This window comes from Andrena cerasifolii, chromosome 14, assembly GCF_050908995.1.
Source record: "Andrena cerasifolii isolate SP2316 chromosome 14, iyAndCera1_principal, whole genome shotgun sequence".
Lineage (NCBI taxonomy): Eukaryota > Metazoa > Arthropoda > Insecta > Hymenoptera > Andrenidae > Andrena > Andrena cerasifolii.
The window spans coordinates 1,613,922-1,638,982 of record NC_135131.1 but is presented as its reverse complement, the minus strand read 5'-3'; the positions used below and the strand labels follow the sequence as shown (position 1 = coordinate 1,638,982).

Sequence of the window (25,061 nt, the reverse complement as noted above, 5' to 3'; positions counted from 1 at the left end):
TTGAATCCACTCGCCCCCATTTTTAGGTCATTGAGAACCATAAATCTTGGAATATATAACTTTTCTTCGATGTTGGAACGTTTTCAATTTTTGAACTTTGGCTATTTGAAGTTTTCGGGCGATTTAAGAGTGTCTGTACCTGTAAAGTTGATGGAGTGTCAAAATACAATGATTCTAACGATTGTTTCCCAATATGTACATCGTATTGTTGCTAATCGAACTTGAACTAATCAGTTCTAATGATGCTCCTTTTCTATACTAGTTGTAGAATTCGTAAGTGAAAACTTACTGAAGATAGATATTTAGTTGATTAGTAATATGCCTAGAATTGTTAGTACCCCGGTAAAAGATTTTATATTTAAAAAAAAAAAATTAATTTGTTAAACCAGTGGGAAAGTTCTGCCCCTTTTAAGTATGCAATATTTGATGTTATTATAATAAACAGGGAAACATCCGAGACAAGGTTTTCCCTGATTTATTATGTTAAAATGTCATTTCTCAGGATTCTAAACATTTTTTAGCAATTTTTTTTAAATCAAGATGTAAGTCAAAATAAGCTTCTGGTGTGATATATTGTATGCAAATTACATTGGAAATGGGGCAACAACATTTGCCAAAATTTTGCATACAGTTTCTGGAAAAAATACTGTAAATGCTCGTAAATGATAACTTACCATTCATGAGGATGGTTTGCAAAATTACTAAATATGAACCATGTACATTCATTCGAGAATTTTAGCGACAATTTGTAAGGAATATTGAAAGAACTTGACAGAACTTTTCCACGAGCTCAATGATACAGCCCATATTTGTATAATACATTGCACCTGATATCTGTTAATTTCAGTAGCCTTCTGTTTCACTCTGGCGTACGTATTTATTTAATAAATACTCCTGATCATTAAGAAAATTAACAATTCCTCATAATATATTATATTCATTGATATCATATTCCATTTGTATAATCTACTCATTATACTCGTCGGATAATAAACAGTTATTATTGTATTTAATATTTATATCCAATAAATACTATATATTTACTATTACTTTTTGGTAAAGTATTCTTGAGAAAAGGGATCACGAACACTATCCTTTGTTTCAAACTATTGCGATTTCGAAATCTTACAATGGTAGTTAAAATCAATGGTGGAAAATATAGTATCGTTTATATAAAAATCATTTCCAATCACTGTTTGAACGACAGTAACAATAAATATATTATTTTTTATGTATACACATTATATATGAAAATATTTATATACATATATACATTTTTTTATTCATTAGCTATCAATGTGTAACGTTCATGTGTATTCTTCATTGAAATTTTTTGACTTTGCATGTACACTAGGTATATGTTTTTAAAATAAGCATTACATGCAAATTTCGTTAGGTGCACACTTTGTATCGCATAGTAAAGTATATTAACAGGTTTGAAGGAGACTGTAAATTTATAATAAAAAATATACATAGTTAATATGTGCATGCAGTAAAATCTGATGCCTGCATAGTTTTGTAGTTCATTTAATACATCTAACATATTTGACTTTTGAAAAATATTTTGGACACCGAAAAAATGTTACTAATTATTTTTAAATCATACATTAATATACAGTTTAGTACTGTTTATCGTAATACACTTGTATTCGTCATTGTATAATTAAGGCTCTTTATTATTTTATCTTAAAGGCATACTGCTCGTAATCAACATGTTAAATATGAAAGATTGTACACAGCAAAAATTGAAATCTGTCGTATCAAGGTCAAAATATTTGAAGTAGTATTTCATAGTTGCAGGAAATAGACGTACATAATGTTTTTAAAAATCATATTTTATAACAATTAACTTTCAGAATATGTTATTACCACAATATAAATCTCAAAATTGTAGTAGTCATGTATCATATTAAAATTAATGAACTGTGTAATTGGAAAAACGTTATTTTGGCCGTCATTAAAGTCAGTCATATACGTCTCATAAAATTAAGCCCAGTTATAAATTTTGCTGTAATTCTTGTAGTCACATTGTAACTATGCGTAACACCACATGCAGAGGCAATCAAAAACAATGGAAGATTTAACAAGTCTATGCTACTATTTTGTATACTTATGTCTTGTTATATGTATAATTCCTGTAAAATATTTTCGTTTGTTTCTATTAATCATGCTTAAAAATATTCGCAATTATTTATATAAGGTCATGCACATATTTCACTGTTAAAAGTGAAAGTATTAAACTTCTCTATTAACTTCCCTATCGATCTTAAATCCATTATATACCTGCTTTGACATATATTTCTGTCAAGTTTTTAATTACGTAAAGATTTCATCGTAACCCATATTTTATCGATACGCACGACTACATTAAGTTGTACGTGTTTCTTTGTAACATTATTTGCACACAAATTTTAGGCAAAATCAATAACTAGAAAAAATCTAGTTAACTCTAAACATGGAAATCATAATTTCCTTCCAAAAAAATATAAAATGCTATAAATATAGAGATAACAAATACGAAGGCGTAATAAATAAATGGAGAAAATAATAACTGGTAAAATCGTAAATACTAAATAATTGAAAGCTTGTAATAATTTTCCTTGTATGTCAAACTTAACATTGAAACTACTTTCGATGTTACTTTACATGTATTTTACCTTTGGTGCTTCCTGTATGAAGAAGAGAACAAGAAATATAGAACTATAATACACAGAATGGAAACTGATGGACGTTTTATCGTAAAGAATAATCGAAAACCTGTAAAAAAAATGTTTGGTTACGTGCAATTAGCAAGCAAGCTTCCACAAGTGTACTTAATCGCGTCAAGTGTACGACTAAATATGTAGCCACGATACAACCACAGCAGAACGTAAGACAGTGTTAACAAAAGAAGCGTACATGAGTTTTTTGACTTCGTAGGCGAGATGGTAGCCAGGGTATGTGGACTCCTCTTGCGATCTGGAATCAGAAGGTTTTCGTAACGTTGGATTCATCTTCGCTTGGAACCTGTTTTGATGACTCACGAGGCATGGTCCAGTACATGATGGTCATGGTGGACAGGATGTGTCAAATCTAACACTGATACTAACGTGGTTCACGTAATTTTGTCAATGTATAAAATGAAAGTACTATTATTTATTCAGTTGAAAGCTACTTCAAATTACAGATGTATTGGTATCAAATTGAGTATCCCCTTTTAAAACTCGCAGTATTTATTCATAGTTTGAAGAATCTAATTTGCACAGAATTTTGTGTGCTTTATTTGAACAGTTTTGAGGTACTAGAGATGAAATTTAATTATATTATTATGTATGCAATGTTTCTACTTTGGTTCAAAAAATGAAACCGGGGAGTGCTGATTCCTTGACTAGATGGCGAGAAGAGGCATTAATGAGAAAGTGTCTTCTTCGTTTGATATCCTCATAGTTACTCTACTGTAAGCAAAATCTCGAATTACGTATATTTAACATTAATATACGCAAGTAAGTTGAAGAGTAATGCACCCGATCATTCCACGCCACGTGAAATTGGGGGGGGGGGGGGGGGTTAAGTCGTCATTTTGGTGATTTCGAATGTGTTTAAAAAATACAGACCCGCCAGAGTTTATAATTTTTGCTCACTTTCCCGAAAACAAAGTCAGCGTTTAATTTTCCGCTGTCACATATTTGTGGTTTTATAAGTTTGACCTGTTACTGTGCGTGAGCCTAAAAATTCAATTTTATTTTAAATTTATCATGATGATGATCGTAATACATTTCTTCTGTTTATAAGGAACTTCCAGAAAACTCATTTGAATCGCATTACGAGGTAATTACGAAGAAAAATAATTACAGAAGACCCACATACAGGGTTTCCCAAAATTGAGGACCAATCCTGAACACGCAATATCCTGATGCAAAAACACATCGAAAAGTCCTTTACCGTTTTGGGATCCGAGGCTTCGTTCTCGAGATATTAATAGTTGAATATTAGCGGTCCAAGTTCCGCGGCGCGCAATTTAAAGCCGAGTCAGCTGAGCGCGCGGTCACTGTTCCGCCCTCAACTGTCTCGGCTTTAACCTGCGCGCCCCGGAGCATGGACCGCTATTATTCAACTGTTAATATCTCGAGAACGAAGCCTCGGATCGAAAAACGGTAAAGGACTTTTCGATGTCTTTTTGCGTCAAGATATTGCATGTGCAGGATTGTCCCTCAATTTTGGGACACCCTGTATAACGCGGTCTCGTATCACAAAGATTCATGTAACGCGATGGAAAAATTGGGGTGGTGCGTGTATAATGCGGCAAATTTTAAAATATCAACTAATCTTTATTATACGCAACTTTGTAAGATAAGAGTTTGTTTTCTAACGATGAAATATTAGCACTATGACTGGCGCAGGGTTTTGAAAATTGACCCTGCAAGGGCAATATGCTCTAAAGACGATGCCGTTGGATCTTACTTTTGGATAGCTCCGACAGTAAATAAATGTAAAAAATGTTCTAAAATGAAGAAGCTTTTTTAATTTTAATTTTTGCTTTTCTTTTCTTTTCAAATGAAGTGAAAGATATTCTACTGTTACAACTTTGAAGATACATATTATATCTTGTAAAATAAGCCCTTACATCTTTTATATACTACTTTCATATTATAATTCATGTATAAATACATTTCATTGCTGGTCTGTTTTATTCTTTGCTTTATGCTTGAGTTTTTTAAACATTTGACTGTGTGCATTACTTTCAACCTAGTCTTTTATGTATATTAAGTTAACAAAATTCTGTAGATTGATATACCAACGCTTTTATCCCTCAGATATCCCTTATACACGAGGATTAGGTATGTGACATTTTATAGGACGGATCAGATAAATTGTTATGAGGCATTTTCTTCAAATCTATTATGGACAAACTCACAATCATCAAAGGATATTCCACATCATTTAGTTTTTTTAAGATACAACGACATATTACTTTTTGCATTCTTAATAGCTTTTTTAAAAGCAAGTCACTTTTATTTGAAACGTTCACATTTTGCAAGTTTAATGAAATATTACGAAAAACGTGCATTATTAGCAGAAACTTGAGGCGTAAAATGGTGTACACGTAGTTGTGACTATTTGTGGCTTTATTTACCAAAACTGTTATTAATTGTTAGTCTAATTCAAGTACTCAAAACAATTAATGAGCATTCTAATAATCTTGTATAATACTTTTCAATTTCCCTGGTTGAAAATTATTGGGCTTTTTTTTATTTAATTTCGATATTTCTCTGAACTTTTAACGTTTAATATTATAAAAACTGTTCGAGTGTGTATAGTAAAATGCATAAATTACTTTCTGAAGACTAGTCAATAAATAATGCGAGTTTTGAAAAAGGTGGGCACGATTTGACACCAAATGGCTTGTAAATAAAACAAGATAGGTGGTTATACCAGTAGGTACAATGATAAATGATGGTACTTTGTGGACAGACATAGACTGAAAGTCTGAGAAGGTTTCGCAAAATGATCGAAAGCTTTTAATTAGAATGTATTTTAACCCTTCATTCTATGATCTTAGTTAGAAACAATATACGAAACCAATTACTACTTAACTTGTACAAAGACGAATTTCTATTGAAGATCAAAACGAAATACATTCTGAATACATAATTTATTGAGAAAATCGATATAAAACTGATTCATTGTATGTTTTTAAATTGAAAGCTTTTACATTGTTCTGGCAAATTAGGTAACCAAATTTCCATTAGAGAACAAAGAAAAAAAATTGGAAAAATGTTTCACATGTATTGTCTCTGCAGTAAACTACTTTTTCCAAGATTTTGGTGGTGTTCTTTATTCGAAACTTCCAGCGTAAAGATGAAGCTCCATATTTTATTTGTTTGAATACACATGGTATTAAAACAATAATGAAAATTACGTGGATAAATTAATGTTCTGTTCATGACCGATGTTTATGAATCATTTTCTTCGAACTCAGAGCAGATGGCACTGCAGAAACAGCACACATATGTGCTCTGGACTACGGTGGTTAATATATGAAGATATCGATTTTGAGGTTTTAAGTAATTCTTGTATAAAAAAGTACCTATACTCCCTGTCATTTAAGAAGGAACCTGCCGATCGACGAGTTTAGACCGGTTCTGCGCAGGTTGACGCTCATTGGTGCCGGGAGAAGCCACTATTGGCTGTACCCCCACCAACGCTTTTTCGGAGCCAATGAGCTCATTCTACATGCGCGAAACGAGTTCCTTCTTAAATGACAGGGAGTATAGGTACGCTCTTTTTTCTTTTTTTTCGAGAGGAGAAGAACCGAGAGAAGGCAGATGATTGCCTGTCGATTGCACGAGCAGAATATTTCATTACAGCTCTTTTCTGAAATAGTAGTTTTCACACATTTACCCCAGGGTTGCCAGGCGTATTGGATAAATGGCGGCGTGCTGGCCTATATGACGTCATACGGTGTAGGAGAAGAGGAATACTTATATTTGGTTGGTGACGCCGAGACGAGATGCCAACGCCAAGCCAATCCAAGCCAAGTGACGTCATATATGCCAGTACGTGCACTGAGTCGCCTGGCAACCCTGCATTTACCACCTTTCCGTAGTCCAGGTCACTTGCATATACGAAAGCATATATGTGTATCGTTCTTGCGCTAATCTCAATCTTTGAGGCTGCTTTTAACAGACCAGGGTAGCTGAAAGCTGGAACCTGTGTCATTTCGATACCAAACGATGGGTATTAGCAATCTGTATACAGATATGTGTCTGACTCAAAACCGCGAATAATGTCACACGTGTCGTTTTTAAAATAACCGATTCAATTATTCTAATAATGTGTCCAATGTCGACTGAAAATTTGTAATTAAATGTGTACGACGTTCGAAATTACATAAAATGAAGGGCTAAGTAAATATCATTTTGATGAAACGAGTATAGTACATACATGATACTAAGCTAAGTGAGAATGACCTTGTGGGAATGAATTAACTAAGAAGGGAGCATCGCGGTCCCTAAAGCCGGGAATCCACCGGGAAGCTAAGCTAAGCTAAGCTAATGCGATGCTATATTTTAACATAGCTTTTGGTGGAAACCATAAGAATGTATTGTTCCATAAGAATGTATTGAAGCTATTTTTTTTAAAACGTAGTATGGTATAGCATAGCATAGCTTAGCATAGCTTAGCATAGCATAGCGTAGCATAGGATAGCACAGCATAGCATAGCATAGCATCGCATAGCATAGCTTAGCTTCTCGGTGGATTCCCGGCTTTACTCACCGATTAGAATGTAACTTTATGGGTTTATAGAGTGACTCAAGACAAGAACAACGGTATTTTTCATTCGCACCCAATTGCCCTTTAAGGCTGTGAAAACTAACCTCAAAGTCAAATAGGCACTCCCACTTTTTCGCGTGTAGCTCCTAAAGTACAAGAGAGAGAGAGAGAGAGAGAGAGAGAGAGAGAGAGAGAGAGAGAGAGAGAGAGAGAGATCAAACAAAAGTTTAATGATACAATAAGGGCTGCAAACTTGCGTTAACAAAATTTTGAAAAGATATTAAAAAATAAATACCTGACGAGAAAAATCCAAAATTTGGTTAAGGTAAGTTTGCAGCGCTTAGTGCAGCGTTAAACTTTTGTTTCAAACATTTCTTTCTATTTCTTATACTTTAGGAGTTACACGCGAAAAAGTAGGAGTGCCTATTCAACTTTGAGGTTAGTTTTCACAGCCTTAAAGAGCAACTGGGTACGATTGAAGAATACCGTTGTTCTTGTCTGGAGTCACCTTTATACACCCATAAAGTTACATTCCAATCGGTGAGCGCAGGTTCGCGGTGTCCCCTTGCAAGCAACTCCTCGCCTTATGAAAATGATTCTGGATCGCATGGAAGTTCTCTACCGAGAATCGTTACGTTAGACTTTGGGGCTATATAATTATGTATCACTTATACACGTATCGCTCAGTAACTTGAAAAAGACATGCTGCTCAAACGAAAATAGATGCATAAATTGGTCAAGGAATACTGTGCAAGTCATCGTAGTGCACTCCGCAAATATACAAAGGTAGCTCGATCATAGGTTCCCTGGTTAGAAGGGTGACTATACGTATACTTCGTGGTACAAATCATTAGAAACGAATGCTCGGAAAGTCTCTCAGGTTATTCAAAGTACGTAACAGCTTAGTTCCGCTGGAAGATTAATCTGCCGTGACGACGAGGAACGTAAACCGAGGTGCTGAATTATTCTTAAATGCACACGAAGCAAATACACCGAGACTGAGGATGAGGTGAGTCATCTGCAGTTTGAATAACCCCTATCTGTGCAAGTCACACAAGAATGGTAGTGTACGGAACAGCTTGAGTAGATCTAATCGTGCAACTATTAGAGACAGATATGATAGTCAGTTGTAAGATACGACAGAGAAGTGTGGTTGCAGAGAGAAAAGATGAAGGGTCCTTCGACAGTTATTGCGCAGCTGTGTATGCTTACAGTAGAACGTTCGAGTAAAGTAAATTAGTGTATTATGTTTCTGGTGATTGCTTCTTGTTAACGGTTGAGTGCACAATCAGTTTCGTGAAACGTGAGATGCAGCACACCTCTAGGTCTGTGGCGGGACCTAAACGCAACAACAACTCCAGCAACACCGGTCCGACGATATTGTCTGCACAATTTATTCTCAGTAGTGAAATTCGCACGCTGGAGCTTGCGTACAGTAGATGCGTGTGATTTGATATTGATTAGGTACCTCTGATTGTACGGCTGATTCGGGCTTGATAGACTGTCGTTCGCCGCTCGGTTCACATTCGGCTTCACCTTGTTTACCTGCTTCGTCGAATTCATCATGGTCATCCCGACGGAGTTCCGATGGTTTCTCATCGCTGCAACACAAGGCGGAATCGCTGGTCATTAACGCGCAAATCGACGATTCAGAGTTATCAAGCTTGAATCATGCTCCAACCTGAAATCAACACACTCCGAGAAATAATAGCTCAACTCACAACGTAAACAAACATGTCTCACACCGAAAATAATACTGTAATTAACATCGAAACTGTACACTGCATTGAGTCAAATCCCCCAGCGTTTCGTGACTCTTGGGACGTGAAAACGACGAGGGATCATGCATCACCTGAATTCAATCCCAAACGATTACCAATTACGAGCACTTTCGTGGCATCAACTGCTGAACCATTTTGTCAATCTCTGAACGCAGTTGCATCCCGGGGGGGAATAATTGTAGAATACACGACTTCTGTTTACTCGTTGCCAGCGTATAGTTGCAGGAAGAATATAAGCGTTGCTGATGTACATACGTGTAGAATAAAAGCGAAATAAACCGAAAATTCGTAACGGTGCACAGTTCTAATAGTTTCGTAAGTGTTTGGTGGTTAAAATCGTAGAAATCATTTCAACTTAAAATACACGTGCTATCTTGTTATGGGTCATTAGGCAACCTCCATTGAGCAACAACGAGGAATGAAATGGGCTCGTTCGAAACTCACCGTTCGGGTCGTCTCGATCGCGACTGACCTCACCTATAATTAATACGTCAACATTAATTCGTAGCTGGGCTTCTGGTTCGGCGTGGCTAATAGACAAAGCAACAATGATTAAGACAGTTACAGAGTGTCACACTGATCGTGACCTATCTCCCCCCCTCCCGTTATAACGCATCTGTACTTCTTATCGGCAAGAGTCTACCTACAACCCCATGCTTACAGGCACGCATATTTCATCCTTTTGCACGTGCCACCCTCGTCAACTTTCAATGGCCAGAATTGCAGGTGACTGGCGAACGATGTCGTTTTCAATATTGCATCGAACGTTGCTCGTCGTACAGCGAGTACCTGATTTTAATATTCGACGTTATACATGCAGGGTGTTCGGCAAGGGATGTCAGAGACTTTAAGGGGGTATTCTCGTCTAGAAGGCCAATTTGTTGCCTTTCTTTAGAGGCGATGCACAAAAAAACTACACAGCTTTCACCGATGAGCATTATCCACACGTATTTATTAACATTTCACTTAGTTGTAAAAAAAATTTCAGCCATATATAATAATAATTAATGAAGATATGGATCATCTCGTAGAGCGTGCGCAAAAAAAAAGTTGCCTCATGGTATACACGATTTCGGCTGCTCCGCTGATCCAAAGCGAAAAAACCAAAGGGATTCTTAATCAGTAAGAGCGTGGCTATAGCCGGAAGCAGATTTATGAAAATAAATTAAAAATTCACAAAATGGCAGGACTTTGAATTTAAAACTCATCTTTTCCGTGCTTTTTTCGTCTTTAAACGGCTTTAAACTTGTGAAAAAAAAACTATTTCGCCTTGATTCTGGTACCGGCTATTATTATGTGTTTTCTGAAGGTGTACGAAAAAGATGGACCAGATTGGTCCATTAGAAGTTGAGATATCGTGTGTACCGTCATGAAAAACACAGTTTTGAGAAAAACCCATATCTCCATTAATTATTATTATATATGACTGAAATTTTTTTTACAACTTACTGAAATGTTAGTAAATACGCGTGGATAATGCTTATCGGTAGACATTGCGTAATTTTGTTGTGAGTCGTGCCTAAAGAGAATAGAGGATCTCGTCCCTATAGACCAGGGGTGTCGAACTAGCGGCTCGCGAGCCGCAGTGGCTCCTTCCCCTCTTCGCCTGCTCCGTAGAGCCGTAGGAGAACGGCCCCCACCACACCTGCTTCATTCTGATGAATTTCTCCTCCGGGTGCCGCACTCTCTCCCTGCCGGGTCTCGTGCAACGCCGGGAGAAAAATAGGTGGGGGAACCAGCGGACCGGGGGCCTGACTCGTGCGGCTCTCGGAGTGGGAAAGTTCGACATCCCTGCTCTAGACGAGAATACCCCCTTAAGGGGTGGTTCTACATGCTGAAATAAGACGAAAATCAAGAATGTAGAAATTGCGTTCGAGGCTTCGTTTCCGAGTTATTAATTGTTAATTGATAATTTTGAAATTGAGAATAATTACAAATGTCCCATATGATAATGAAAGGAAAGATTTCTGTTTTATATGACAGTGTATGCAACGTGTAAAAATATTATAACGTACTACTGAAATATTCATTGTAACTTTATTAAGTAATAAGTTGTAGTGAAGAAATTGCTTTAAATATGTCTGGTTCTTTTAAAAACACGAAAATCCTTCTCAAGGTCAGAGGTATGTTGTTCGTAAGAGGAAATACATAAACAGCAAAGTTATTCCTTTTCTAATCCCATGATATTGAAAATAAAATTCTTGTAAATATTTACTTCTTAAAAAATCTCATATCGACAATGATATTTTGCATTTCTGTACTTAACTATTCATATTATAATAAATTATGGTTCTGTTACCGCATATTCTTAATACTCATTTTTCATAGTAAATATCCAAATATTTACAATATTTCAATAGAGCAGAGGGATTTAGCGTCAACTGTAGCTAATATACAAATATTCATAGCAATATTTTATATTATTTGTAAAGAAAAATTCAATCACCTTAAAGTATCAAGGAAAACAATTTCTGTCATGTGTACTTAAATATAGAAACAAAATTCTTACAATTTTTTTCTATTTTCGAAGATAACATAGGTATATTTAGGTCAGCGCTGTCCAGCGTAGGGGCCCCTCACGCGCCTGCTTCCCCCTCCAATCTTTCTTTCGCGCAGCGTGCCTTCCGTTGTCAAGGAGACCGCGCGACGCTACGAAGGCTGCCATGACGGGCTAGCCGTATCCCTGACAACGCGGACGAGAGTGGGGGAACCCCAAGCTCCCGCGGGAGCGATCTTGGACAGCGCTGATTTAGGTATTTTCTCGCTCGAGCGACTAACAAAAGTATCATAATTATTTCAAGTAGTATTCAATGAAACATTATAAAAAAATAATAATGTAATATTGCAAAATTTCACGAGCATCAATATATTCTGTTTTCGAATAGATTTCAATTCCCCTTTCAACTTTAAGGTTCAATGTGATCGATAAAGTTTCAAGTAATGAACTTTTGAGGAACAAAATCGATCTATCAAGGAAAACCAATTTTTTCATTGTATTGTCTTAAATATATTTCCTTTCACTCGTAACATAATATTGTAAAAGTTCACGAGCATCAATCGGACGTTCATTTGAACAGATTTGAATAAACTTGAATTTTAAAATTGAAGAAGGTGTTCGATAAAGTATCAGATGACAGACTGTAGAGGAGCAAATCCGACTTATTAATGAGACCGACGTAATATTCGCGACACATGCAATTTCTGGCCATTACGACACGGGCCCTCTGCGATCGGCAATAAAAAAGCAATTAAGCACCTGTCATGGTAATCGGATGGAACACCATCTTACACGCAACAGATCGAGAAAATGAAATAGAGTATGTAAATGTGCTCTGTCTAGTGTTACCATAGAAAGAAATTGTAATACCAAATGTGAGACCAATCTACCGTGCTTTCTACAACTAGAAATTCATTGTTTTACGCTCGATAATAGAATGACATAAATAGAACGTACATATGTAACAATAAACTGTCAATAGATATATTCAGAACACGTACGAGTTACATATATATATATATCAAAGAATAAATATTATACTGAAAGGAAGTACTCTAAACATCCTAAACCAAGAATATATCTACTCAGGACATAGAAGATTCACAGAAAAGACTGAATCGCCCAAAACATTTTAATTCAAACAGCATCTCTCAAACTATCTATCACAATAATTATACTGATTTTAATTCGAACGAAGTTCAGATAATACATATAATAATCTATATATACGACTTCGGTATGGTCCAAGTCAGATATTCCATTCTTACATACACTTTTATTACTCTTCGATGTATAAACCTTTGTCGTATAACAACACTAAATAGTGAGAAACACTGAAATCTGTAAATTCCTGATTTACTACTTACGCAGACGAACACCACAGCAAATATATTATTTCGTATATCAATTGTGTGGAAAGGTTCAATCGACACGGATAAATAATCGAACGTTCCAATTTACTCAGATTTCCCCCTCTGCAATGATATTACCAATCGCGAGGATCAATCTCGACGATGAACATAATTATTCGTTCAAGTTACTGTTGTTTTCACGTGACTTACTATAGTCTCTGATCTAAGAGACACCAGAATTGTTCTCTACGGTGAGAAGAATGTTAAACAAATTAATCACTGTGATTTGTCTATTATAAATCGATGCTTTTCTGAAACTATGACCACTATTGTGATATTACATCTACAACAAAACGTAACTAACACTAAACGTGATGTGAATGTTATGAAACTTTGTGATGATACTAATTGCAAGTTCTCTAAGCACTTATGTAGTTAATCAAGTCTAATGAATTTTACAAGAGAAGTAAATGTAACTGAGAAACAGAAAGAAAAACAGTGCATCCTCTAATGATTCTATAAAATTGGAAATTAAATTCTGTGGGTTACGATGTAAATTAAAAAGAAATTAGGAAAACGTCAACTTTGCTACATTAGTGTAAATTAATGGAACTGTTAACTGAAAATATAAACTCGTAATATATCTACAATAGCTGCATGCACTAATTGAGGCCGGAGAAAGTAGTAAACGACAAAATCGTGATACAACTGTTAGTTTTGAAAAAATAATCCTTTCTTTTTCGCTATTTTTATATTGAGGTTCTTTTCTACTTTCTCCAAAATCGGTGTAAGAATAGAGAAGCGCGACTTCCGGTACACATAAAACGTGAAACAGTGCTGGATTTTGGCTACTGTAATAGTCGTTTTAAGTAGTATTCAAGATCATTCGAGAAACGCTCGTACGAGAGTATTTAAGGTAATACTACTGAATTCAGTGAACTTTCCAGTTAAAACTACTTAAATTTCATCACTTTTGTTCGAGATAATTCCATGAGTGATTGAAAACAATGTTTTTCATAAGTATCTACAACTATTAATGTTTTTAGCAAAGTTCGTTAGATGCTTGACCTTTTACAGAAATTATAATTATTTTGAATATTTAAAATTATTTGAATCATTTTTGTGCTTGTGTACAAACAATTTTCAGTATTTACACACTTTCGTAACACGTTCCGTACTTCGAGAATGACTGACCGTAAATTTTTCGGTTATATTAAATTGATATTTTGATTATTATCTTATCAATATTAATATTTCATTATCATCGTGTCATGAGGTCAAACCAAACATGTAGATGCACACTTTTTATCTTTCAAACAGCAGAATAAGCTGCTAATAAACTTAACATATCAATTTTAATTAGCTTTCAAACATATGTCGTTACACACATTTTTATTTATTCAGCCTTATTTACTCTTTGGTTTAAAAGAAATAATAGACATTAAGATCGAGCTCTGCAACTAATTTATGAATGAAAGCACTTACTTCCATGGGTTCATATGAACTTTCTTAATTTATTTATTTTATTTACAATTCATATACCTTAAAGGTATAAAGACCTCTTTTAGACTGTTTAATAATCCTTCATATGATTTTTTAAGAATAAGACTCGTAAAATTCTCTATACACATTCTCGTAAAGTAAAAACAATTTTAGAATAAAAATTTTGAAAGACCTTAGTTAAATGAAAAGGAATTACTCTATTTTACCCTTTTGGGCGATAAAGTAGGAAATGGTCTTTATATAATATCATAATATAGATTGATTCGCTTAACTTTAACGCTATTAAAATACTTTTTCAGTTATTAAAATATATTCTTTGCACTTTCAGAGTGACGAAAATGTGAAATGGTGACACTAGCCTTTTAAATTCTGGCTGCATAAAATTACATCATGGTGTCAAAAGAGTTTAAAATATATTGAGCTCGCGTTACAGGTGACTAAATTTGTGATTTTTTTTTGAAAAAGCGGAAGCATATATTCTTACAGAACTTTTCACACTTAAAAGAGCAATATTTAAAGAACATTTGGTAATTTTTCGTGTAAAAATATTTACGTTTATAATAAAGTAACAACCCACATCCAAGAAGCCTTTTTAAAAATTTGCTTTTGCGGTGAACACTGCCATTCGGAACCAGATTATCCAAAATTAAAATACAAAAAAGATTTCGTTAATATATTAATGCATCCTCTGATTGACGGAGGGAATTTCCGAAATATTAATTTAAAGCGTGATTTTTGCACGAAAAAATCAGGACTGCAACTTTAAATAGCCGCCATTTTGTTTTAATTTAATATTTCGGAAATTCCTTCCGCCAATCAGAGGATACATTAATATATTAACGAAATCTTTTTTGTATTTTGATTTTAGATAATCTGGTTTCGAATGACAGTGCTCGTCGCAAAAGCAATTTTTTAAAAAGGCTTCTTAGATGTCGGTTGTTACTTTATTATAAACGTAAATATTTTTCCACGAAAAATTACCAAATGTTCTTTAAATGTTGCTCTTTTAAGTGCGAAAAGTTCTGTAAGAATATATACTTCCGCTTTTTCAAAAAAAATTCACAAAAATTCGCCTCTTTTCGGCCGCCTGACTAAGGTCAAAGCCAGATATATTGGCCGGAGAGTTTCGTGAGGGGTATTCCCCCACCACACCGTTTGCCTGCCTCGGTGCTTCTTTTCTCAACGTTTTCTGACTCACTCCCGTTCCATATCGCTCTCGCGGTGAGAGTCTCGCCTTCGCAGAACAAGAGTGAGCCAGAAGTGGTGGGGATAGTGCCAAGCTCCTGGCGTGTAGGCCAAGCCGAGTTCTTAGCGTAGAAATACACACATCAGAATAGGTGTGCGTTAACTCCAAAAAAAATTCAGGAGCTTTATTGGTTAGAACATTGATTCTGTCTCGATAGCTTCATCTCGTATTGGTCTACGCATAGTTTCGTAACGCACACAACTATTACGCTAAGAATAAATAATTGAAGATACAGTTTATCATTATTAAAAGACATCAATTAAGCTTTGCTACTGGCTATTAAAATTTGTCTCATATTAAATACAAATACATTTTAGTGAGGTATATGTACTGCATTAGAACAGTAGTAGAGAATTTATCAACATAATAATTAATCAAAGCTTAATTGATGTCTTTTAATAATGATAAACGAGAAGTTACTACGAAAACGTGTTACGAAATCTCCTTTTGACTCTTGAAAACCATTATTTCTACTATCACATTATGTCGCCCAATTGTCAAAAAATTCTAACAAATCCTGCATCATGTTCAGTTCAAGAATTCCCTCAAACGTCGCTTAAACCCAACACTGTTAAAAAAGTGAGTCAAAGTGTCTTCGTGTTGAATCCCTGGAAAAATTCGGGATCGATCAGTGAAGCTTATTAGTCATGATGCAGAGAGAGAGAGAGAGAGAGAGAGAGAGAAAAAGGAGAATCGAGTACAAACAGTGGTTAAATAACGAGAGCAAAGCGTTTCTCTTTGGTGAAGCAACTGTTCGAATTCGTTTGTCCGTGAGACTCTTCGAAAGCGATTGGTTACAGTGTACCAGTATATCGTGTGATTCATCGAAACAAGGAAGGGCAGCTTGCGAGATCGTAGCATGGTCTTTATTGAGGTGTAACTGTACCTCTTACGTGAACCATCTTGGGCAGTTCTGGCGGAGTGAATGTAGGGGGAGGATGGTGGTCGTCTGTAACAAACCACTACACATGTTAGCTACCCTAACTAATTACCTAAGGCCTAGTTGCTAATCACTATCACTGGCCATTTCTATGTTTCCACTTGAGCTAACTAAAGCGAGGCTCCGTTCCAGCATTGAACAATCATGACTTCCTAATTCACAACTCTAAAATTTAATTCAGATCCCAACCTATCGTTCATTTTAAATCGCCAACCCACTTCGATAATAAAAAAGTCTCTGCCTCAAAAAATCAATACTTTTCAATCCGCCATCATAGGGCTGCTCTTAGGCCCGACTAAACAGAAGTTTCACACTGGAACGGTTGGTAATCCACTAAAGTACTATCTAAACATTGCTGCGTATTCATATATACGTGTTACTTTGGAATCTACGAATTCCAATGCTGCTCGTGGCAACGCGGACGAGTCAGGAGGCGAAGAAGCAAAATTCATACATCGCGAACCTCCCCCGCGTTGTACAAACATAGAATTAACGTACACAAACTGATTAGACAATTTTCAACTAGGTACGCAGGCAATACTTAATTCATGCTGAAATACGCAGAAGCAAAGATTCCGTGGAGACGTAAGATCCTTCTGATATTACCATCCCAAGTGGGAATGAAAAGTACGTGAGCCAAGGTGAAGTAAGGAACTTCCTACGTTGCCAGCGATATCTTTGCCTTTGCCAGGTGCTACGGAATGCTGTTCAAAGGCATGCGACGATAATTTCTTACGATGTGGATATTTACTCGACATTGCCAGTGCGCATTTTAACGAGTGTAAATCTGTGCGACAAACGGGGGAACTTGAAAGAGTGCACGAGAAATGGTAAAACTCTACCGTCTTAAAGCAGAATTACAGGGGGGTGGAAATGTTCGTAGCGAGGGGTTAGCACGGAATATCCTGGTTCGCAAAGTCCTTTGCAACCTGAATGCAGCTCGTTGCCTCGTTAGCTATTATTTTCGGTTGCCATCGGCATTGGGTAGGCTCGTGGCGTAACACTAGAAGGAACTTAGCGTGTGTGTCGGTCATCTTGCACGTAAGTACGTTATGACTGGTCTATCGTAGTTAGCTTTCTAGTACGTGGTCAACTTTCGCATTAGATTCCACGATGCTTAATACCATAGGGCATGCAAGAGTATATAATACACTGTTGGTTTGTTAATAAGGGAAGATACCCAATCCAGAAGTTCAAGAAATTATGGAACCTCTCGAGCATCTGTTCAGAATGTCTCAGAAAGTAATGCGCTATATTCTCGCTCCGCAACTTCGCTCCAAGAAGATGAAGGCAACAGATTTTTTTCACCAAATTACATAGTAAGTGGTGAATTCTTGTTTCTTATTGTAATTATTGATTTGTAAAATATATGTGATCGTGAAAGGAACAAGAATATTTGTAAATAGAAATTAATATTAAGGAGGGATACCGTGGTAATGACCCGAAATTAAAGGTAAATTTGGAAATTTATTTAAAGCAAACTACGTAATGAATCTTTTTTAAAATATCAGGACTTTTTATTGGATATTTAAGTTATACGAATATATTTTTTAAATTTATTTACAGCAGATTTATAAGCTGTACAGGAACAGTAACTTAGGGGAGCAAAAAATTTAAGCTGACATGGTTGACAGTTTTCCGACGAAACGGTTATTCGGAAATCAAAGAACCAAAAAGTTTTAGAAACTATATGCGCAAGGCTATGGTGTTACGGGTTCGATTTTGAAAATTTTGAAAAATGATAAAATGGCGAATCTTTGAAAAAGAAACTGTGAAATTTGGTTCTAGTAAATTAACCTGTTTCGTTGAAAAAGTAGTAGAAGGAAACGACCAATCAAAAAAATCTACCGGCGTGCCGTTGCCATTCACATATAATTTCTAAAACATTTTGGTTTGTTGATTTTAGAAGCATCGTGTCTTCAGAAAACTGTCAACCAGATTTTTTGCGGCCCTAAGTTACTGGTCCTGTACAGCTTGTAAATCTGCTTTAAATAAATTTAAAAAAAGATATTCGTACCACTTAAATATCCAATAAAAAGTCCTGAAGGTTTAAAAAAGATTCATTCCGTAGTTTGCTTTTAATAAATTTCCAAAGATACCTTTACTTTTCGGACCATTACCGTGGTGTCTCTCCTTAAGCATAATATATTATGGGGCAGTTCATTATTGTTATTAATTGCTTGACTGTTAATTACAATATTAATTGTAATATAATGAAACTGCGATGTGTAACCAAGATTTTGCTGCTAAAGTATTAGATATTTGTTTACACTTAATAACAGAATCGTTCTATCGAATGAAAATCAAATAGTTTTGAAAATTTAGTCAACGTCTTTCCTATATATTTTATTTATACCATTGCATATTGTTTATTGTATCAAAAAAAAATTATACCACTTATAATGTTCAGATTGTATAATTATTTTGAAATCTACTTCGCAAGATTAGTATTCTAAGGCCAAGCTTATGGAATTGAATAAAGCAGAGATTTAAGGGGGTATAGCCGTTTGAACCCTCAGAAAATGTGTACATTTTGTGGATTTTATTACATGTCAACGGCTTGATGAAGATTTCCCGTTTTTTTACTATCTTTACACAGTATTATGAACTACTTAAAAAAAAAGTTTCAGTTAAAAAACTATTGTTTTTCGGAAGTTATGCATACATATCCGAAAGTCTCTCGATTTTAGACGGCTAAACGGTGGGCCTAAAAACTCGCGCTACGTTCAACCAATTCACTTCCAATTTTGCATGCAGGATCGTAATAAGATTCCACATCGTTCAACGAGGTTTTTTTTTATTCCGATTCCCCGTTTATTATTTATAAAGAAAAAAGGTGACCTTTTCTCTTAGAAAAATGTAACTTTACGTTTGATATGTCACTATTTCTTTATTTTTCAAAATTTTCAAAATCGGCCCCGTCGGACGATAGCTATTGACATGCTTTATAAGAAGATTTTATTGTTTTTGATTTCACACACGACATACAGCTATTTTCAGGCCCACCGTTTAGCCGTCTAAAATCGAGAGACTTTCGGATATGTATGCATAACTTCCGAAAAACAATAGTTTCTTAACTGAAACTTTTTTTTTAAGTAGTTCATAATACTATGTAAAGATAGTAAAAAAACGGGAAGTCTTCATCAAGCCGTTGACGTGTAAAAAAATCCACAAAATGTACACATTTTCCGAGGGTTGAAACGAGTATACCCCCTTAAGGAAGACAATATTAAATTTTATACTAAATTAAGTTTATTTTAATGTGCTTCTGGACTTAAAGTCTTCCAGTACTTATATTAGAGAATCTGCTTAGTAACGGAAATACAATATGAAACGTTGCAAGCCTTTTTACACGTTCGTTGCTCGCACGGAACAAATTGTCAAGCTAATCTCCACATTCTTAACTGTAATAGTACCTAATGGCTGTTGAAATCATCTACCTGACTGAACAAAAGCGTCAGTTTACCGAAAACAACATTTAGTTGCGTGGAATCATTTCATCTATGCTTTTGACATATCGCACGGCGTGAAAACGCGCCGGTGCCAATTAAATTGTTAATCCCATGTAAATGTGGCCCTTATTTTTCACCACCCGATTTCTTTTGCTCTCACCCCCAGGAATGATTCCATTTCATAAAAAAATAATCCCCGAGAAAGTTTATTGCCATCGGACAACAGGAAACGCAACCGACCAGCCCTTAAAGTTTAGAATTCATCAATATTTTTGGATTTAAAGAATTTCTGAAAAATGGCAAGCCCTATCGAAATATTGTTTAAATAATATCAACAGAGCATTCGATCCTCTACAATTTTTGTATATATAATTTTTTCGTGCTTCCATTTATTTTTTAGATAATATTGCTATCTAAAAATACTATTATCTAAAAAATTATCCATTACAACCCTGTTATGTAAAAAATGGGTGTAAGCACGAAACAATTATATATACAGAAATTGTAGAAAATTCAATGCTCTTTTAACCCTCGGTTGTCACACTTTGGAGTTCGACTTTGCGATCACATATCTTTGAGGCATCATTAAGGATTATACTACTGTGCGTGTTTGAAAGCCGTCGAAATTTGAGGTAGGCTCAAATTGACCCATGCGTGACAACGGCGTCGTTTTCACTCCAAATTGGATACAGTCATTTTTGCGTGCGAGAGCAATCAGAAAAGTACAAATAGAAGTATTTTCATACCAATTGTTTTTTGTTTTACTGAAGCGACAATTAGGACACAGTTGTTATTGTATTACGGGGCACAAATTCAGTTACCAAATGCTTATTTATGCAATGACTGTGGCGGTCTGCAATAGACTTGTTTTTAATTTAACCGACTTAGTTATTGATAAAATTAAATTTTGTATTCTTGGAATAAGAAAAAAAAATGCATGACTTTTTCCACCCAAATGATGCCACTATTCAGTATGCAAAATAAATACCCTTTTTGAAAGCTCCGATATAGGACTATTTTTTTTATCAAAGCAGTATATCTCAAGAGTATAACTATAAATTTTTACCTAAAAATTTTAAAAATTAAAAAAGTTGTGATTTTTTAAACAAAAGAACCTTTTTGTTGCAACTCTTATGCTTTTAAATTTTTTTTTAAACACGACGATACTTTAAATGTCAACTTTCAACAATGGGAATATATTCTACAATGTTCAGACTTTATCTCAGAATTATTGCGACTTAATTCAACAAACAGTTTTTAAATACCAATTGATTGAAAATTGGCTGGGTCACATTGACCCAGTGTGACAACTACGTTCGAAAAAGGAGGTGCGACAACCGAGGGTTAATATTATTTGAACAAAATTTTTCAGAAATTCTTTAAATCCAAAAACCTTGATTAATTCTAAACTTTAAAGCCTGGTCGGTACCTTTTCCTGTCGTCCGATTGCAATAAATATTTCAGAAAGGAGGCTACAGCAAAAAAATTTCGAAAAAAAAATTGGAGACGTATAAAGAAGGGCCAAGCCCAACGTACCTACATATGTTATAAAGAGAAATTGCTACTACGATGTTACAGCAACATTTAATTATTTTTAATCACTCTTAAATTATTTATGAAAATGCATATTTATCGTAATATTTAAATATACACCAGCGTTATCATTCTTTCTCCTGCATAATTAAAACTACATCATACGCTAATTTTATCCGCATAAAACATTTCGTATTCCCGATTCTTATGGAACAATAAAACACAGTAAACTATAGATCATATTTCGAACATCAATGTTACGGTTTAGAAAAAAATTTGGACAGGAGCATTAGTTATCAAGGCGGCCTCAGCGCGTCATCGGCGTTTCATTAATCCCTCGAGCCCCTCGGACTGGGTATTCTCCCTTGAACGGCCATCCGTTACTGACACGCGAGCAGAGAAAGTAGACAGAACATAAATAAAAAACAGATGTGCAAAAAAGTGGAACTCTCGTTTCAGCAGTGTCGATCAAAATACATAATGCAGCGCTGCTCTGTAATTGATGATGGCCACGTACAACCTACTTGTGATCTATTACATGTATGCGTCTTCTTATTATCTCGAATCTCGTGGCAGTGTAATATTATAGTAATAATAAGATCGTATAACAACGATAAACATATATACACGTAAATAATGTGCACGTATATTTGTTTGTCATTGTTACACACCCGCTCCATGTTAGACTTACTTGGATACGAGAAGTCTTCACCTACGTGGTAGTAGAGGATGAAGAGAAGAAAGTTCGAACAGATAGACACATAGAAAGTTAGTTAAAGGGTTTCCTTCTTGGCGTTCGGTGTATATAATGTGTATCAGTGTGCGTGGTGAATCGATGGGTTTATATATGCATGTGTGTCACAGATGCCTGCAAATGGCGATGTATAGATAGATATGTATGTATGTGGTGAATAACAGGTGAGGTAATTGTGAATAATTGTGTGAGGCTCCGATGAGCGATGCGAGTGAAACTGTAGATTCTTTTTCTTTCTATTTTGCGCGCACATCGCTCACATGATTTACTATCTACGCGGCAACGTGAACATTGGCTTCTAACTATCGAAATGGTGGCGATTCGGGTGGACCCAATGCCTCCTAGAAATTACAGAATACTTGCTGAAGTGTGGTCGAGCTTTTCTTCTTAGCTTTCTTAACACAAAGTGTTGGGAGCTAAGGAGACAGTTATGAAATGAAATGAATTTTCTGCACGAGACGAAAATACTGAGGTGGAATTTTTTATTTGTTCTGCTTAGAAGAAGTAAGTAACAATTTTTGGGAAATAAATATTCGGTTCGCTAAAAAGTTTTTTCGTATTTCTGAAGGAAATTTGAAGACATGTTTAGAATAAATATATTCATATTTATAGTTGAAAATATTATTCCTAGAAACGGAATTGTTCTTCTAATACAGCGTTGCCCCGATGGGCGGTCCGAGAGCACGAGCGTCCATCGCGTTTTTCAAAGGTCGCGTGGAAGGGGGCGCTCGGAACCAATGAAGTTGCGGGCATGTAACGGATGGGGGAAACTCTAGTAGTGTGCTGATTTCATGTCGATTAAATTGATTTGATTTGTGGTTATAGGCTGATTTCAAGTCGTTTGGATTTGTGGTTATGAGTTATATTTATTGATGACTGGGTAATTTTTTAAACCCCTGGGGGGGTTATTTTTATTTATAATTTTGTATTGTCATCCAAACTACCTATGCCTGCAAAGTTTCAAGTCTATTGGATAGTTGGAAGTGAGTTAAAATTGAGTTTCTAGATTTGAATTAAACAAACAAACAAACAGAGGATTGAAGCTGAATAAAAATCGTTTAATAAGAAACTTTTTGTTAATCAGAGGTGTAAGTGGGACTGCTCAAGTCTATTCCGTCCAATTATATAATATTATTGTTTAATCGTTAGCCAATTCCTGTTTATTTTTCCAATTCCTAAAATGTAGAACACTGGCGCTCCAAGAGTCCCAGTTATGTAAGGCTACGAGTATGAACCTACACGCACGCTACTAGAGTTTTCTCCATCCGTTACATGCCTGCAACTTCATTGGTTTCGAGCGCCCCCTTCCACGCGAGCTTTGGAAAACGCGATGGATGCTCGTGCTCTGAGACCGCCCATCGGGGCAACAGTCTAATAAATGAAATAATAAAATAAAGAATTTTTTAAATTAAATTTTTTTGGATATATTAATGATATAGTTCAGATTTCTAAAGTTATTCGTATTAATATTATAATGATGTTATTATATGTTAAAACAAATTTTTAATATATTTTACTGAATTTTGAAATGGTACTCACGTAGTGTAACCAAAATGCCATATTGAGAAGAAACGAGAAAACTTCCTAGTCAAATTAATATTTCAATGTAACCAATATTTAAAAAAAAAAAGAATCACGACTTATGGTTAGGGTGTGTCAATTTTGTGGGTAAATTTAAAATTTTTGAAAATTTTAAAATGACTTTGACTAGTGACAAAGTAATGGTGTTTTTAATCCTGATTCTGAAACTATCTTCAGAAATTGATTTCAGTGAGGTTTAGCTACTTCAAATCACAGTTGAATAAAGTGAAAATTAAGAAAGATTTAACCACAATTTACATATTCATATACTGCTTAAAGTGAGTCTTGCTTACATAAAATCATGAAAATGAAAATAAAAATATGTGGAAATTAGTATTTATTACATTCGCATAAAAATGTATGGAAATGTGTATTCATTACAAAATGAAAATATGGTAGTCACCTGTGTAATAAATTTAATGCTATTTAACAAAGTCCACCAAAGAAGCGATATCTTGTTTGCTTCTGTTGCGGTTCATAAGCTCATATATTATTTTTTTTTAATAACTTTATTAATTTTCGTATTTTTCTATAATTTTAAATGAAATTCCCACTAGGTACATAATGTAGTACAGAAAATTTAAAGGTAGTGGTTAATTTTAAACCTGAAATTGTGTGATTTAAAATTAAATCATTGAAAAAATTGACACACCCTACTTAGGGTGTAACTGCTTTCGAATAATTTGGTGTATGCTTCACACGTCTCAATTAGCTACTTCTTCATCTACCAAAGGTCAAAGCATCAAGTTGCTTCTTCTTCCAATTATATTTTTAAAAGTTTCGTGACTGTCCAAATTATAGAGATTGCAGAAATAGTCCTCCCTCAAAAAATATTCTGTAATAGCTCGAAGCACACAAGTACTGCACACGCAGTGTAACAAGTACGAACTGTCTACACGCTTTGCAATGACGTTGAGAACATCTAAGGAACCGAAGCAGATATCGAGTTTTATCGTGGAGCAACTTCTCTGACGCGGTCGTTGATTCGGCCACAAGGCGAGTAAAAAACCACGTAATAAAAGACTAGCTATAAGATACTGTAAAAAGAACACGTCGAATTATTAGATATCGAACATCGATGCAAGATCAAATTCAAAATTAGTTCAAGACTCAAGGCAACCACATCGCGCGAGTTTGAGCCGATTAGTCTCAATAATTCGCTCACAAC

At 35.2% G+C, this 25,061-nt stretch overlaps 2 protein-coding genes across 51 annotated transcripts in view; one reads left to right on the top strand and one right to left on the bottom strand.

Moving 5' to 3' along the window:
* Slo (calcium-activated potassium channel slo) overlaps positions 1–25,061 on the bottom strand; it is a 228,869-nt gene that overhangs the window by 14,498 nt on the left and 189,310 nt on the right. For 27 of the 50 annotated variants that reach the window (XR_013087040.1, XM_076826209.1, XM_076826249.1 and 24 more), the window contains 5 exons: positions 22,250–22,270; positions 16,520–16,582; positions 9,480–9,512; positions 8,723–8,855; positions 2,899–2,958 (listed from right to left, as the gene is read on the bottom strand). Coding sequence is in view for 49 of the 50 variants with exons in the window: in XM_076826209.1 (XP_076682324.1) it covers positions 2,899–2,958; positions 8,723–8,855; positions 9,480–9,512; positions 16,520–16,582; positions 22,250–22,270 (310 nt within the window). In the remaining variant the exon portion in view is untranslated. The remainder of the gene's footprint in view (positions 1–2,898; positions 2,959–8,722; positions 8,856–9,479; positions 9,513–16,519; positions 16,583–22,249; positions 22,271–25,061) is intronic. The other 23 variants (XM_076826246.1, XM_076826225.1, XM_076826245.1 and 20 more) reach the window with 4 other exon arrangements.
* LOC143376209 (uncharacterized) overlaps positions 1–25,061 on the top strand; it is a 1,054,554-nt gene that overhangs the window by 845,808 nt on the left and 183,685 nt on the right. The gene's annotated exons all lie outside the window — the stretch shown is intronic.